Raw genomic sequence first — 15,603 nt, forward strand, 5'->3', positions numbered from 1 at the left:
GTCCATTGGTAAAATAAATATAACGTCAAATTTTAAACTGCTGCAGAACTTCGTGAGGTAAGATTAGGCTCGGAAACATGTTCTATTTGACTTAAAAATCACGCTGTCTCCAGTGAGGACATACGAGCGACTCGTCAAGTAAGACCTGACTCGCTAAACCGCGCAATTCGTGCAATCATTCGTTTTCGATTTATTAGTTTTGTGGATGGCCACTTGGCCAGGTATCGCTGCTGTCACGTGTTTTCGTGCGGCGCCTTGTACTCGTAGTAGGCTACGTCTGGTAGTAGTGGGATTTGAGCAAGATAGCTCGACAAGGTGCCTGGTCCTACTCCAAACCGCTCCATCTCTAGATATTGTCGAAGAGAAGAATATTATTCGAGTTGCCGCGGTCGGTTAATCCACGGCCTTCGGCGTGAAATTAGCCTATGTCTATCCGGGCAAGTCAATTTTATCTCGACTCAGCAGACACTAACGTAGAATCACACAACATGAATACCATCACAAACATATTCCATTACGAATAAAACCCTCAAAATGTCACTCTCTAGTGCAGGGGTGGCCACCCTGCCGCCGTAAAAGGAAATTTGTGCGGCCGTATAGACACTTATTCAATTAGTATTTGTTGGCGGCCGTCGACATGAAAATAGAATTTACGGATAGACTCCCGAATTTTTGATATATTTTTATTAATCTTGAAATTTTCTTCGCGCTATGCACGATTCAATGCGACTTCATTATCGATTTTTTATATAGTCGTATAGCGCCCTTTGCAATCTGAGCCCCACACTACAGATGCGAACTGCGGAGGAAAATGATGCATCCCATATAAAATTACCAACTTGGAATCGTGCGATCCTTACGAAAGAAATTTGTTTCTGGTACGGTTGGGAGATTCCAATATATTTTCACTATACCGACAATCCTGATGGGAGGTCAAGAAATAACATCACCCATCAAAGTGACTATATAACAAGTGAGCCACCCGAAGATGCATCATCATTTATAACTTGCCCTAAATTTTCGAAAACACTCCCTCATCAACTTTACCGATGAATCTGATCGCATTGGCTGAGTAAGGATGAATATTTAACAGTAATATGTGAAACTACGAATATTAATGACGAAATTCATTCGAAAAGAAAAAAACGTTCGCGCTTGGCGCGATCATGATCGCTTCCAGTGAGTATTCCTGACGTGTAGCGTTTCGGTGCGTATAGCAAGACGATATGAAAAAGTTGATAAGTCCGGAGTTCGCCAGAAATGGACATGCACAGTTTAACACAGGTCTTTCGCGTCCAGTTAGTTCATTACGACTATGTCCTGGAATCAGGGCCGTAACAGCACTTCGTCAGCCCCCCTCCCAAAACGTTGATCCTGCCTCCCCCCCCCCCATAGGATGACAAACCGATCCATCGGCTATACGCTCTTTACACCTACTTATCATCTACCTTGAGTGTCCGTTTAGTCAGTCGAACAGCTCTTATCGCCTAAACGCAACAAGCGCGAGAAATTTCTATAATTCATGACTGAATCGGGCAATATGATCGGTAATTGCTTATATATTGCTAACAATTTTTATCCTCTCTCTGCTCACGTAATCATTTGATTTGCCGGTAGAGTTGAGTGAGGTGTTTTTGAACAGGTAGGACCCCTCAATAATAATTCAACATCTTCGGGTGTGTTGTATACCCGTTGGCAGGAACGAAACAGCACTTCGTCAGGCCCGTAAAGAAACTTGAGCCTTGGGCTCCCATAGGGCGATAAACCGACCCTCCATCACGTTGTTCGCTTTTGTCACGAAATTATAGTTGTACTGTTCAGTGAGCCAACTCCAAGCGCGAAAATTTTCGATAATTCATGATAAAATCGGTCAATAAGATCGGGAATTGCATATAAATTGCTATCAATTTCTTGTCCTCTCTGCTCACGTAATCAGATTTACCGGTAGAGCTGAGTGAGTGGTCTTTGAAACTGTAGAGCCCGTAAATAATAATTAGCTAAACATCTTCGGGCGGGCGGACCCGTTAGTATGACTTCGTTACATGATATTATTTCGTGACCTCCTGTCTGCTATATCAAGAAATATAGAATCGCCCAAACTTACTAAACTAAAAGATCACACGATGTCAAATTGGTATTTCTTCACTGGCCTATAATTTTTCCCTGTGGGGTGGTATTTGTCTTGTGAGGTTCAGATTGCCAAGACAGGAACATTTAGGCGCCAGTCATTTAGGCGTCAATGGACAATTAAACCTACATGTATTTTGTATAAATAACGAAGTTTTCGGTCAGCATAAGGGCAGTCCTTTTCGGCCAAGGTTTTCTCGCTGCCGATCGTTCTGGCACACTTCTTGCAGTCGCATGTTACATAGCCTAAAACTGTATATGTCTTGGTGCGTTGTGGCGAGGTAATGGCCAACGCCGATATGCTCATTTTTATAATTGCGTATTTTTTCTTGGGGGAAGCATAGCCTACCCAATAATGAAAACATTTGGCAACTTAAAATCACGTATAGCGCGAAAAAATTTTGCAAAAGTTGCATAAATTTTCAAAAAATACTCTATAATCTATGCTAATTCATATGCTAATTTTGGGCCCCCTTCGAGCTCGTCCCCCCCAATTAGAGGGTTTGGGGTGCGGCAGTTACGGCCCTGCCTGGAATCCATATAAGTAATCGAGATGCGACCGTGAAGAGCGAAACGGTTGGCCACCCCTGTTCTAGCACCATACTTGCAGAAAAACGGCTGCCTACATTACATATTGGGTTGATTTCAATTTTTAAGGTCCACCGGTCCGCCGAATATCTTTTGAAATTTTACCGGTCCACGAGGTGAAAAAGGTTGAGAACCACTGGTCTATAGAATCCAAACTCATGGAGTGAGTAGTGCAAGTCGAATAGAGGTTTAATTCACGGTGAATCGCTTTGATATAACTCGTGTGTAGTATCCCAAATCTGCAGTTAGGCAATACACCCAATGACATTAGCTTAGTCGGTTTTGTTGGTGTCCATGTCCATATACTATTATTCTGTGAATGTTTTTATTTTACTTTTATTGCTTCAAAACCTAATAAACTATCTCTCTTTTTTATTAGCTGCTGGTAGCAAACACTTTCACATTATTACCGGTCCGTATCCTATTTGCAAAAATCACTGTATGCAAAAGTAGGTCATAAGTATTATTTGAAACATAACATTTGCAACCGGTTTTAATTACACAATATAGTAACTAGAACATCATGAATAGAGTATCGTCTTCGTATTGAACCCCTGTTCTTGTGAGAAAAGAGTTGCTATTATAAGTCTACAGGAAGTGTCTGTACTGAACTGCAAATCTGTGGCAAAACGGTTTCTCAATCGAATGCCATTACAGAAAACTGGGCTTCTGTGAAGCTTTTTGGAGATGGACGTTACCGTAATTTTAGATGTCTTAACTGTATAAAGAGCTCTGAATGTTGCACTGCCTACTTCATTCAGACACTTCATTGCGTGACGTCACTTCTATTCATGTTAAGTGCCAATAACTTCCGACATCGTTGCGTATAAAATCCAATTTACATTTCTACCCGTACTTTTATCGAAGGCAGTTCCACGCTAGCAGTAAGCCGTTAAAGAATGACGTCTGTTTTGTACCTCACCGCGATTTTGTTACTTTCTGGAATCGTTTCAAGCGCAGAAATCGAAAACCGTCCGAATCGAATCAACCTTCAAGTCGTATCGGTAACGCTGTCAAGTTCGAACGATCCGTTCGCGTTATAAAGTATTTGTTTGTGATTACAGGTGACTCCTAATTCGGTGAAGGTCACATTTCGTCCTTACAAGCGAGTCAAGGCATATTATGTAACGATCAAGTTCAAGGTATTATGTCTGGATGCGAATATGAGAATATCTATAATAAATATTGCATCAAATATTTCGTGGACTTGAGATCCATGGTATATTCGTAGGAATCTGTTGTGATGATACATCATTCTATATTTTGTTATCGCAGCTCCTATCCCTCCTTACTACAGCTCCAAGATCAATCGTTTAAGATTTGAAGTTTTTAAATGTGCGGTTTGTTTGCTTTGTGTGTGGTTGCATTCAGAATTGCATTAACATCTCCCACAAGGCGGGTTTTTCATAACAATATCTCAGTACTGTACGAAATTAACCAACATATTGGACATTTTCGAAGCGAAAACGATTGTTTAAACTTTGCAGCTGAAGTTTATCTTTTCAAAATGAGCGCCGCGTCGTGTTACTATTATATTCCCAATGTGGGAACCAGTCGCAATTAATCGTGTGACCGTATGGCCCTGGCATAATATGATGTTACTGCAATAAAATGTTCTAAATATAGGTCCACACATGAAATGAAATACGTGCAATTAAGCAATTTCACATAGTCATTCTATCATTCCTTATACTTTGATATAGTTAGAGCATCATCATGCCTATACAACACAGCACACACAATAAACTCAGCAGCGTATGATAAATTCGCTGTCATGATATACGAATGAATGATCAGTGATAACACTCGGCATGCTCTATGCTAATTGAGACGATCGCTGTTGGTTAAATACCACACAAACGTCACCCATTACCTCCCATCACAGAATGCCGATCCATCGATGGCGTCTCCGGAATTCCATACTGTGATACGTAGCACCGATTTGGCAGAGGACAAACTTTTTCACATCGACTCTGGGAACACTCTTTTGCCCGGTGAAGTATATGAGATCCAGGTTGCCAACGACAGAAAGAACAACCCGTTCGGTAGTGCATCGTTTATGACAGGTAGGCTATATAGATAAATATTTCCTCTCTATTCAACACCCAGTTCATTCGGGTTTACTGAACGGCACGTTTCGAAAAGACTTCAAGATATGAACTGACTCAAGCTATTTTTCCTAACACAGACTGCGACGAGTATTCTTTCCAATGCAACGGAGTCGCAAGACAGTTCAGCGACTTCACCAGTGTTTGCCTTCCTTCCTATGAACTATGCGACGGTGTCCAGGCGTGTGTAGACGGTTCCGATGAAGACATGAATGATGACGGGACTTGGTATAGCTATTAACTCTTATAAAATGTATCACTATTGCCATTCGAGTCAGCTTGGCGTGACTTATCATTAACAACGATTTTATCCTCAGCAAATTCTGAAGTCATCATTCTTTATTCTTACATATGCCTTATCCTGATGATACACTCTATATTTGCAGTGCCAATGTCCTTCAGCAACGGCCCGGAAGTGTCGGAATACCCCGTCAGCAGGAAAGTCCGTCCTTCTGGTCTGACGTCATGGGAGAAATTTTTGATTGGACTGGCTAATCCGGATGTCGATAGTGGATCTCTCGCATTCTGTTGAAATTATATCGTTTCGTCAAGCGAGCACAGTGCACACTGCACAGTATGATTGTAATGTGGAAAGATCGAAATATACCGATTAACTTATATACGATATCAATGAGTGATATACGGTACGGTTTCAACCGGTAGGGTGATACATTTACATCGAGGAAAAAGGAATCTTGGAGGCACTGTGTTGGTCAACAAATGACGGAAAGCAAATGCCGGGTCGTGGTCTTAGGATAGGGTTGCCATACGTCCGAAATTTCATTGTTCAAACTATGTGCGGGAGGAATTTCTAAAATATGCCGAAATGTCCGAAATTTTGAAAGCTTGAAGAAGGTTCATAATTTTTTACTAAATCAACCTAAACAATATTATTTTTGGGCAGATTTATGCTACATGAAATTTTTCTTCGCGCGTGGCGCGATTTAGTATCACATATATTGGTTTTAATATGGGACTACCACCCTCGAAAAAACTGCAATCAAAAATAAACAAAAATAACATTCATTTACAGAAATAAGTCTAATTGTAGTCGCAATCACAGGATAACGGTATATTCATTGAGTCGTTTTTAACCGTTTGGGTGCAGTATTCAAAGATATAGTGGTTCTAAACCTGGGGGTAGTTTGCCTTTGTTCTGGGGTGCGGCAAGATGTTGAACGTGATCAGCTTCTAAAATAGGCTGTGAGTAAGTCTGGGCAAATGTGCCACCCTTTAATTTGTAATCAGCTCATCAAAATTTGAGCTGGCCACGGAACATTTTTCAAATTCGAAATGGAGTCGCGACCATAAAAAGTTGGAAACCTCCGAATGTGCGGTGTTTATATAACTCAGTGGTGTAGTTATTTGGGCCGGAGAAGGCTGAAAAAATGGGAAATCGGCCCTGGTTACAACTTACAACACGCAACCACATACTCCTGAAACGGATCGTGACTACCTTTTGTCGATAGACAAAGCTTTGTTGGTGTGGCGTCATATTGATCGACAATGCGCTCATAATTAATTTTGAAATCCGCTAGTGGGCGCAAAAGAGCGTCCGGAATTTTTGGTAACCCTATCTTAGGAGAAATATAATTTCAGAGTACGAGACTCTAAGACAGTTATTTCCAAACTATGTGCCGCTACAGATTCTCAGTTGTGCCGCGAATATTTCTGTAATTTTGTATAAGAACGGAAAAACAACTAAATAAAGACAAGAAGACAAGCAAGCGAGAAGTAGGGCCTACTGGATGCGCGCCGCGGCTCAGGTAAATGTATACGAGTTCAAAGTGGTCAAGAAAGCTACTGCAGTAGAAGTATCGATGAGAAATTCTTCTTGAGTACGAGTAGAAGGAGTGCTCTCAGAAGCAGCCAAGAAGTATACTTGGAATTTTAGTAGAATTCGCCCGCTTTAAAAAATACTCAAACTGTGAAAAGCAGTCATAAATACGTTCTCATGTGCTGTCAATAGCTGAAAAATAACATATATTTGGTGCACGTGGTATTCTTAAGGCCAATACTAAAATTAAGAACCAACATCTAGTGCAGAGTAAATACATTCTCTTACTGATGTATAGCTGTTACAGATGTACGGATCACGGTCATGGAATCCTGAGCCAATCCGGATACTGTTTCCGTCTCAAATGTCAAAATATCCTACACACGGTTGCGCAACTATTTGCCCCTGGCAATGCATTGAAGTTTGCTATTAGGTATTATTCGAGATAGTGGTGCAATTCCGAATCCAGCTGAGTCAAATTTCATACAAAATATCGAAGTAAACAACAGCAAGTCAACTTCATGCACTAGAAATTTAGAATCCTGTTCTGATCCAGATCCGCCTGTCGGGAAAAATGAGAACACGAATCCGAGATCCTGTAGGACAAAAACTAGCCGGATTCTTGTCCTGGTTAGAATCCAAAATCCTGACCCCGTATATATCTCTAATAGCTGTTATGTATTTTCCATCCCACCTACCTTCAAATCTAGACAGTGTAGTAGCTTATTTTTACGTAACCTGCGTGTGGAGAGTGTTAATGTGATAATAGACAAGTCGCCACCTGAATCATCTAACATTTTGAGTATATATATTTGTTTATCTGGCGCAAAAGAGGTCAGTGTGCCTCACCATCCACGAACCTCACCGCACGTTACTGCCGTAGTAGCCGTACACTCTTCACGGAAAAAGTATATATTCACACCCAAAGAGTCGTACATGAAAATAGAACTCAACTCAGAGTTACATCGCGGTAATAAATCCTACGTGCCTACGTACATACCTCCTATACGTCCCTACGTGCCAGCTTCATTCGATTAAACGGTTTTGTTTGATTTTTACTGTGGTGTAAGTCTGAGAAGTTCCGGTTTCGTGTACCACTGGTGTATATATTCACACCAGTAGATCACGGGTGGCACTGACTTTCAAGAATACGATGACGTGATGGTGACTAATTCCAAAATAAAGATAAGGATACCAATTTTCGTTAACCCAATGCTCAAGTCCAGATACATACCTGCATATTGTATGTGTACATAGTACAAATATAACATGTACAACCTACGAGTGCATGTCTACCAATATATGCCTATTGAGTAGGGATGGTGTGAACGAGAGGTTCACGTTCGCGTTCTGTGTGTGAACCTCGGAAATTTAGAGGTTCACGTTCACAAACGAACCTTGGTAGGTTCTACACTGTGAACCTTTTTCATAGCCTATTACAATTTTCATTTCATTATAACATCTTTGGTTGGAATTAATTGCATTTCAACTGCGCGTCACTCTATGCATGGATCTGGCAGCATAAAAACATCAACACTAAACGAACATGGTACCTTGAAAATTTCAAAAATTTTACTTGCTTTGTTACAAAAGTTTGCCACAAAGATCCAGCTTAACTTTTGTGAATATTTAGTGACTCTCTGCTGTGAGCTTGACCCGCAATCACACAACATCAAGAGCGAAATACACCACATGCGAATGATGCTTATTCAACCAATCAACAACATTGATATCGTTGTCTGATGTAAAAGAAACATCCAGCAGACTCACGGAGTCAATTTTAATTTCATATGTTTATTGTATCAGAAAGACAAAATCCGTGCGATTGGGATGTTGGCTACTGCTGTATAACTTGGTAATGGGATAACATCGGTAACAAATAGAGAAACCTGTTTTACACTCTGCTCAATATCGAATACATTTTCCGGTCTGAGCGTGAGTGTATATTCCCTTGTAAGTCCTCGTCGAAATTGTAGGTAGAGAGACGGAAGATATTGATTTAAAGGGCTTATTATATCATTTGATTGCCCCGGTTGATACAATTGGCGACATTTAAAACGTCAATATGTACTACAGCATTATGGCATTATGTGGCCAGAGTCGTCGCTAGGCCGGGTTGTAACTGAGTCACAAGTCAATCTCACATTTATAGTTTTGACTCGAGTCAACATGAGTCATTTTCAATTCACCACCTAGTCAAGTCCGAATCCAAGTCAGCGAGCAGAGAGTCAAATCCGAGTCATGATATTATGCGACTCCAAGTCATTGTGTTGACAGCTCAGTTTCCAGTTAAAGTCTTGTTAAATCCACTTTTTATGACTCTGTTTGGTGATATCGAATGGTTCACATTTGTAAGATACTCATTTTCCTCACTTTTAGAAGTGTTTGGTCGCATTTTCAAGTACCAGTATACCAATACAAGAAATCCCAATAGTATGTGTTTAATTTACTATTCTTCGAAATTACAATGAAATGTCGGTGTTGGCCGTCAGAGTTTCGAATCATATGACTTGGTTCGAGTCATGCGCAATGACTCGAGTCCAAGTCGAGTCAATTCGCAGATTGACTCGAGTCGAGTCGAGTCATTTTCGTATTTTGAGAAAATCGCTTTATACTCATTACACATAGATGACTCTCACTCTCACTCTACACCTTGGGCTTAGGCCAATCACGTAGCACTGATGTAAGCGGATCATATTTTATTCACAAGTAGAATAGCGTGATATGTCAAGAAGAATTATATAAAAACAGTGTAGCCCTGAAAGCGTCATAAGGATATTCTCAGTTTCAAGTTGAATTTGCTTCCTTGGTGCCACAGTGACGAGGCGAATGATAGCAAGTATTTATTTAATGAGCTATATAGTCCATAAGAATATCAAATCATTTATGCGGTGTGGTCTGATTGAATATAGTGTCCTAAGAAGCTTTGCCTATTCTACTGTTTCTATTTCGGAGTAGCCTACATACTTTGGTAAATTGAACGGAAATACGAGAGTATGACTCTGCGCAATTCAGTATTTACCAAATACCGCAGAATTGGATACTGCTGTGATATTATGTATTTTTTATATTTTCGTCTCAATTGTAATGCGATGAAAGCCGCATCGAGAACAGCCCAAAACATAATTAAGTCAGCACAAATGACATCCTTTTTCGGGACATTCATTTGTTCGGGATAAGTAGAAATAAGAAACCCGGCTCAATATAAACCGAGGAGCGTCCGCAGCACATGAATAAATAACAGGGTTTTTCGCTCTCGGCCATCAGTCATCTTCTAGAGGTTTAGATAACTCCACTTGCGTTCAACATGCTCAAATTATTTGTATTCGGCCTACTAGTTGGAGTTGCAGTTGCGATTAAACGCTCGGCGACTATGAACATAGAGCCTCTGTCGGTAAGATCAGCAGTTTCCCCAGAGTAATATAACAGAGAAGCTGCATTAAAACTGGCATTTGAAATCTGTAACTCTACGAAGTATGTTACGCTTATAGGAGACTTCAACGGCGCTGTCTGCTCGGTTCAATCAATACAAGAATGTGAAAAAATACGCAATTCGAGTCGCACTCAAGGTAGGTTTGCGGTCTTTCGCGTCTCGATATTGACTGACTCTATCTTTACCTAGGAATCCCCAAAAGGTGTTATATACGAGAGGGAGTTGACAAAAAGTTCCAAAAGTAAGGATGGTTACTACTACGTGGACCTATACGACCTTCAACCAAATACTGAATACGTGATGACTGTTTCTAATGCTCGGAAGGGTTACCTACTCGCCTCCGCCATCCTCCGAACAAGTAAGTCATGGAATAGCGGATATAAATGAAATCGCGCGTCATTAAAATAGTTAAGCCTATTCTTCTGCAACGATTAGAATATATCGGTAAAGGTTCTTGCCATATAATCCATTATGCATTACCATATGCAAGCATTTGCATATATTTTTGTTATCATTATTATTTTTATCGACACACGACATCAGTGACACGTATAGCCTGTTCAGACCATGTGCGCCACTCCACTGAATTCCGAAGTTCAGAAGCTTCATTTTCGTTTTGCTGCATGGTTTCATATAAGACTGTTCTCTCCCACGCACGTTAACGTTTCTTTCACTCTCGCTGTCGTGCGTTCAACTTCTGTCGTCTCTCGGAGCTCGGCTCACTCCTTCTCCGGGCCCATAAAGACGCTTCAACTACAGCAGCATCGGCGACGAGAAGCCCAGATAAATCCCTGACACATTGAAACATAACAGGGCGTCATTACAGCATATATTTCATTGTCAAGGTTGCGACGTGTATTCGTATCAGTGTGAAGGGCCCGTAGACGATGGTGAACCTGGCCAGGTGTGTTTATCCCCAGAAAATATGTGCGATGACACTCTAGACTGCATCGATGAGTCGGACGAGATGCTGGATGACGACGGGAATTGGTAAGATATGCATTAGGGTTGTTAAAAAATAACTTTTTTTCCTGATTCCAGTGATTCGCTGATTAGATTGTCAGGTTACCATAAACCAGATGCACATCAAATTTGATTCAGTTCCAGCAAGTATAAGCCGCCGCAGAGCCAATTAAAAATCTTACTTTATTATCAAAAAATTTTAAAAAATGAAATTTTTCTGTCCTCCCCATGAAACTGTTGAGTTGTCTTCAAAAGCGATGCAAAACAAATTTAACTAAATTCCAGCCTGTAGAAGTGAAGTTATTGCAGTTGAAAGTTCTGGATTTGCAAAAATAGCGAAGTTCGGTGGATAATCCCAGGATTATATATGAAAAACTCAAATTTTGATCGCTTTTTAACACTTGAACAAACGAGGACGAACACCCAAAAAGAGGACATTTGAGCGTCCTCCGAGGACACTTTCAGTTTATTGAACAAAAGAGGACATAGGGTATGTGTAGAAAAGTTCACTGGCCAACTGGGACTATAATCTTCGATTGTTGCTGATCGACATGTTTCGTAATCTATTGATTTCGACTGGTAATGAGAAATATGTTGTCAACAATCTCAGGGTACATGAAGTATTATTTAAGCCTATCACATAAAGTTGGGCTATTCCGCAAGATCAAATATATATGTTCTTTCTTTTTAGCGCCAATACACCTCCATTGCGCCCTTCACGACCGTTCTGGAACGGGGTTATTGGGAATTTAATCGATTGGGCTGGTTAAAGCAATGCGATAGCTCGAAAGATATGTGCTGAAAACTTCGATATACCAAACACAGTTCTATATATTTTTTAAAAGAATTATTAGAAATAAAATAAATGGAGTTCCGCAAATAAGGTGTGGTGAGCAGAGTTTGAGGGGCAACTTGCGTGAGCGATTTATTAGGTGTTGGTGGAGAAGGATAATTCAGATTATATCCGATCACAACCAGCCCTGCACACCGGGTCGAAAAAGATCGGAACGGGACTACTCATTGAAAACGCTGGAGATACGTCGTGGAAGTACCTCACGCCGCACGATTTAGGGAATTCGGCGTTATTGCTGCTTGGGAAAGCTTTTAAAGCACTGGAAAAGACAGACAGATCTTAAACAAACCAAGTTGAAATAATTTTCATAACTGCCCTTCACCAGAACTGATTTAGGTTATGATCAAAGGCAGCATGGTGTCAACAAGTGGGCATATTACTTTTCTGACAAACGAGGCCACAGATTCAATGACAAATGGCGATCTACCCGATAACAATGCATTTCGTGCTCTCCCCGGTCCCCGCACAGTCTACTATTCAATTTAAAAGCCTTGTGTTAACATTTTGAATGGCTTCGTATTTTCAACTCGGAAACGGAAATGACAGACTTCCAAGGAAGACAGTTTGAAAAAATGTGTCCCATCATTGGATTTGAACTTTGTCGTGTGCGAAATACCAGTAAAATCCTGCGTACGCTGATCATCACGTACGTGGTGCAAAAGACCAAATCAGTCATAGGCGCCAATATCCAAATAACAAATAATAATAATAATATTAACAATAATAATTTGGAGTTGACGATTACTAAATCAAATTAGCACTGCAAACGGATATTACTGTCACTCCCTTGATTAAAATTTGTGTAAGAATAGTTCTTCCATAATGGAATTTCCTTGCAAACTCATTTGAAACTATGCCACTATAGCTTTACGCTGTGCGGTTCAACTTATTAAGGGAAGTTTTTGTTTTCAAGCATGAATGTCGTCAATACGGATGCAGAACTTGGTCAGCCATTAAACTATGATCTTGGGCCCCATAGGGTATTGAACACAACATATGGGGCTGCCTCCAGACCCCCTTACTTTTGCGTACAATTTCATTAGGTAACAAAAAAAAACGCGCGTTACGCTTAATACACGATCCATGAACGAGCGCAATACGTAATGGCGAGCGCCAGATTTATCTATCTAATATTTCTATCGGCTTATTACGCATTTATTTTCTTGTAACGCTAGAAAGCTTAACGGCAATGAATTAATTTTGTTAACGATGTTGGTACCCTACTTCCGTATATTGCTAGGTCGCGACCCTAATGAGGTCGTTAACCGATATTACTAGCAGACATGGGGTAATCGTGATTAGTAATCGTAAGCGATCACGACGATTACTGCATTTTCAAGTAATCGTAATTGCAATCGATTACATTCAAAAAGTAATCGTAATCGCTTATTCCACATATTTAATCGATTTCTTTGTCAAAAAACGATTGCTTTTTATTTGTGAAGGGACTATGACAGAAACTGAACATTCATGAACAAGGATGCGTGTGATATTATACCGGGTTATTGATAACAGAAACGTCGGATTTTTAAATGCCGCTGCTCATTGTTGCATCACAAGTATTAGTTTTACTCGTGATTGCGTAATGAATTCACACGTAGTAAAGATATTCGATCAATAAAGTCCAGCCGCCGCTACCACGCAGCAAGATAATACTGGGGAACACAATTTGACTTCGTTCTGACAATTGTTTTTGACTAACTTTTGGACGCTGAATTAAAAAAAGGACTTCGGTTTTTCTGTATCACGTCATGTTTTGGGGTTTAGTCACCTATCACATTCCTCATAATCCACATCAGTGGCGGCTCGTGACAATATCGGGTGGTGGGGCAAGGGCTGCAAGCGACTTTTTATTAAGATGACGTCACAATGGCGTTTTCCAACGTAAACAAGTAACTTAATGATGGTACGGTAACATGAATTTGCCGGCAACAGTGATTTTAACGTATGTGCCACGAGAGGTCCGCCGGTGAGCTGTGACTTGAAGTGTGGTAACTGCGTAAACGGCGTGCGGAACAAAGATTCAACACGGTTCGTGTTCGCACTAGACCTGGAAATGACTATAACTCGAGAGATAGCGTAAGCCTAACTGGAAAAGTCAACGAGTTCGGACATATACGCAATTGTTATCTCATAGATTGGGCCTGTCATATTGAATCCAAAACATCATTCTGAAGAACTAAGAATAGCAGCCTCGGAAATTCGGTCTTGGTACAGCATAGGAGATTTGGGCCTTGAAACTGGAGACTGTAACACGACACATACGGCTTTATTACTGTCTATAGGCCTGCTGCGAAATCGCCTTTGGAAAATATATTACCGAACAAATACGTGGATGAAAGCTTTAAACTTAGTACACTGTTACATGACATCATCGAGAAGTGGTCTCATGGCCCTTTTCGGTATGGTACACTGTCAAAATTAATGCGAACAGACCAACACCGAATTTTGCGCAAAATTTACTGAGGAATAGGCTGATCATGATCAGTGGTCAGCTGTTAGCCGCCATCGAAAAAGAAATAGCTATCGCGCTTGACAGCAGGGGGTTGTGAGCAAATGGCTTGAAGGCCACAATTTCACGGTGAAATTGACATTGGAGAATATAATATCAAAGTAAATATTTGAATGCAAACTGAGAATGATATCATCATCTCAGTTAACGTTACCGCAGATACACCGGCTTTTGCGTGAAATCCGCAATGCGTTGTATGCTACAGTGTCAGATCGGAGCACATCTCTACCATACTCGACCTTGATAACGAAATTACTGCCCTAATCACTGAGTGTCAACCTTGAGACTTGGCACAGCGTTCGATACTAAAACCAAGACATACCGTGCATAAGCTTATGACGGATCTAGGTAAGGAGCAGTGGCGGCTCGTCCTATAGGGCAACTGGGGCATTGCCCCACCTAAAATTCTGTTCAATAACAATTCTTTACCATTTATAGACGCACACCTATCTATATAAACCGAAATCACAGCGAAAATCGTATACTTCTTGTCCTTTCGCTTGTAAATGCCCATATATAGCGAAGTCTATGCGAAAATCGAATTCTCTTCTGTGTTTTCGCTTTGCGAATGCCTAGCCGGGGCTTGGCCCGGTAGCGCTCATAACAAGCTTTCACTGTCTATTCTCTCAAAACCGCGCACAATAAAGAAACGGTGATTTACTCTCTCCTATTCATAAAATTACCGAGCAACCGGGGCACGATAGCTCTGTGCCCTTAAGGTGTGATGTAACAATCGTATCTATAGCTGAACTCTGTTACCGTCATATGCGTTTAGTCGACCTTTGCTGGTATAGGTCGATTTTAATGGGGTTTCACACCATGAAAACTCTTGAAACTTGTTATGTCATGTCGTGATGGTGGTATTTAACACTGCCCCAAGTTTCAGGGTTTCTACTTAAAGTTTAGGGTAGTAATTCCGTTTCCGAAGTTGAGTGTGTGCTGATCCGTCATGTATCGCAAACAGATTTTACTCAAAAGCCGGTATTGGTATCCATTGGTTTTGACGGTGTTCAATACTGAGATCGGTTATGACATTTGGCACGGTAAGTCTTAATGTTAGTATCGAACGCTGTACCAAGTTTTAAGTTTGTCACTGAACTGTGTTAGTGGTAATTTCGTTTCCTAATTCGAGTGAGAGCTGACTCGTCATTTATCGCTAACAGATTATACGCAAAGCCGGTATTGGTCTCTATTGATTTTAACGATGCTCCTTACCTAGATCCGTCATAAGCTTTTGCACGG

At 40.7% G+C, this 15,603-nt stretch overlaps 3 protein-coding genes across 3 annotated transcripts in view; 2 read left to right on the top strand and 1 right to left on the bottom strand.

Annotated features, from left to right (window-relative positions):
- LOC145434224 (uncharacterized) overlaps window positions 1–15,603 on the bottom strand; it is a 239,063-nt gene that overhangs the window by 173,053 nt on the left and 50,407 nt on the right. The window lies entirely within an intron of this gene.
- Window positions 3,555–5,448, top strand: LOC145434200 (uncharacterized). The gene is made up of 5 exons (XM_080311529.1): window positions 3,555–3,719; window positions 3,780–3,857; window positions 4,601–4,781; window positions 4,904–5,051; window positions 5,210–5,448. Exons 1-5 carry the CDS (start codon window positions 3,615–3,617, stop codon window positions 5,316–5,318), a joined length of 621 nt encoding a protein of 206 aa, XP_080167655.1. The 5' UTR covers window positions 3,555–3,614; the 3' UTR covers window positions 5,319–5,448.
- Window positions 9,837–11,879, top strand: LOC145434201 (uncharacterized). The gene is made up of 5 exons (XM_080311530.1): window positions 9,837–9,994; window positions 10,092–10,169; window positions 10,223–10,391; window positions 10,879–11,023; window positions 11,688–11,879. The coding sequence occupies exons 1-5, from the start codon at window positions 9,908–9,910 to the stop codon at window positions 11,764–11,766; spliced, it is 558 nt and encodes a 185-aa protein (XP_080167656.1). The 5' UTR covers window positions 9,837–9,907; the 3' UTR covers window positions 11,767–11,879.

Source organism: Botryllus schlosseri, chromosome 2 (assembly GCF_051294905.1).
Source record: "Botryllus schlosseri isolate E-star chromosome 2, Bs_hap1, whole genome shotgun sequence".
Taxonomy (NCBI): Eukaryota; Metazoa; Chordata; class Ascidiacea; order Stolidobranchia; family Styelidae; genus Botryllus; species Botryllus schlosseri.

Excerpts from the sequence above, each read along its gene's own strand:
- LOC145434200 (XM_080311529.1), top strand. The coding sequence starts at position 3,615 with ATGACGTCTGTTTTGTACCTCACCGCGATTTTGTTACTTTCTGGAATC. Across the intron at positions 4,782-4,903 it reads TAGTGCATCGTTTATGACAG|ACTGCGACGAGTATTCTTTC; the intron begins GTAGGCTATATA and ends TTCCTAACACAG. Across the intron at positions 5,052-5,209 it reads ATGAATGATGACGGGACTTG|TGCCAATGTCCTTCAGCAAC; the intron begins GTATAGCTATTA and ends CTATATTTGCAG.
- LOC145434201 (XM_080311530.1), top strand. The coding sequence starts at position 9,908 with ATGCTCAAATTATTTGTATTCGGCCTACTAGTTGGAGTTGCAGTTGCG. Across the intron at positions 10,170-10,222 it reads CAATTCGAGTCGCACTCAAG|GAATCCCCAAAAGGTGTTAT; the intron begins GTAGGTTTGCGG and ends ATCTTTACCTAG. Across the intron at positions 11,024-11,687 it reads CTGGATGACGACGGGAATTG|CGCCAATACACCTCCATTGC; the intron begins GTAAGATATGCA and ends CTTTCTTTTTAG.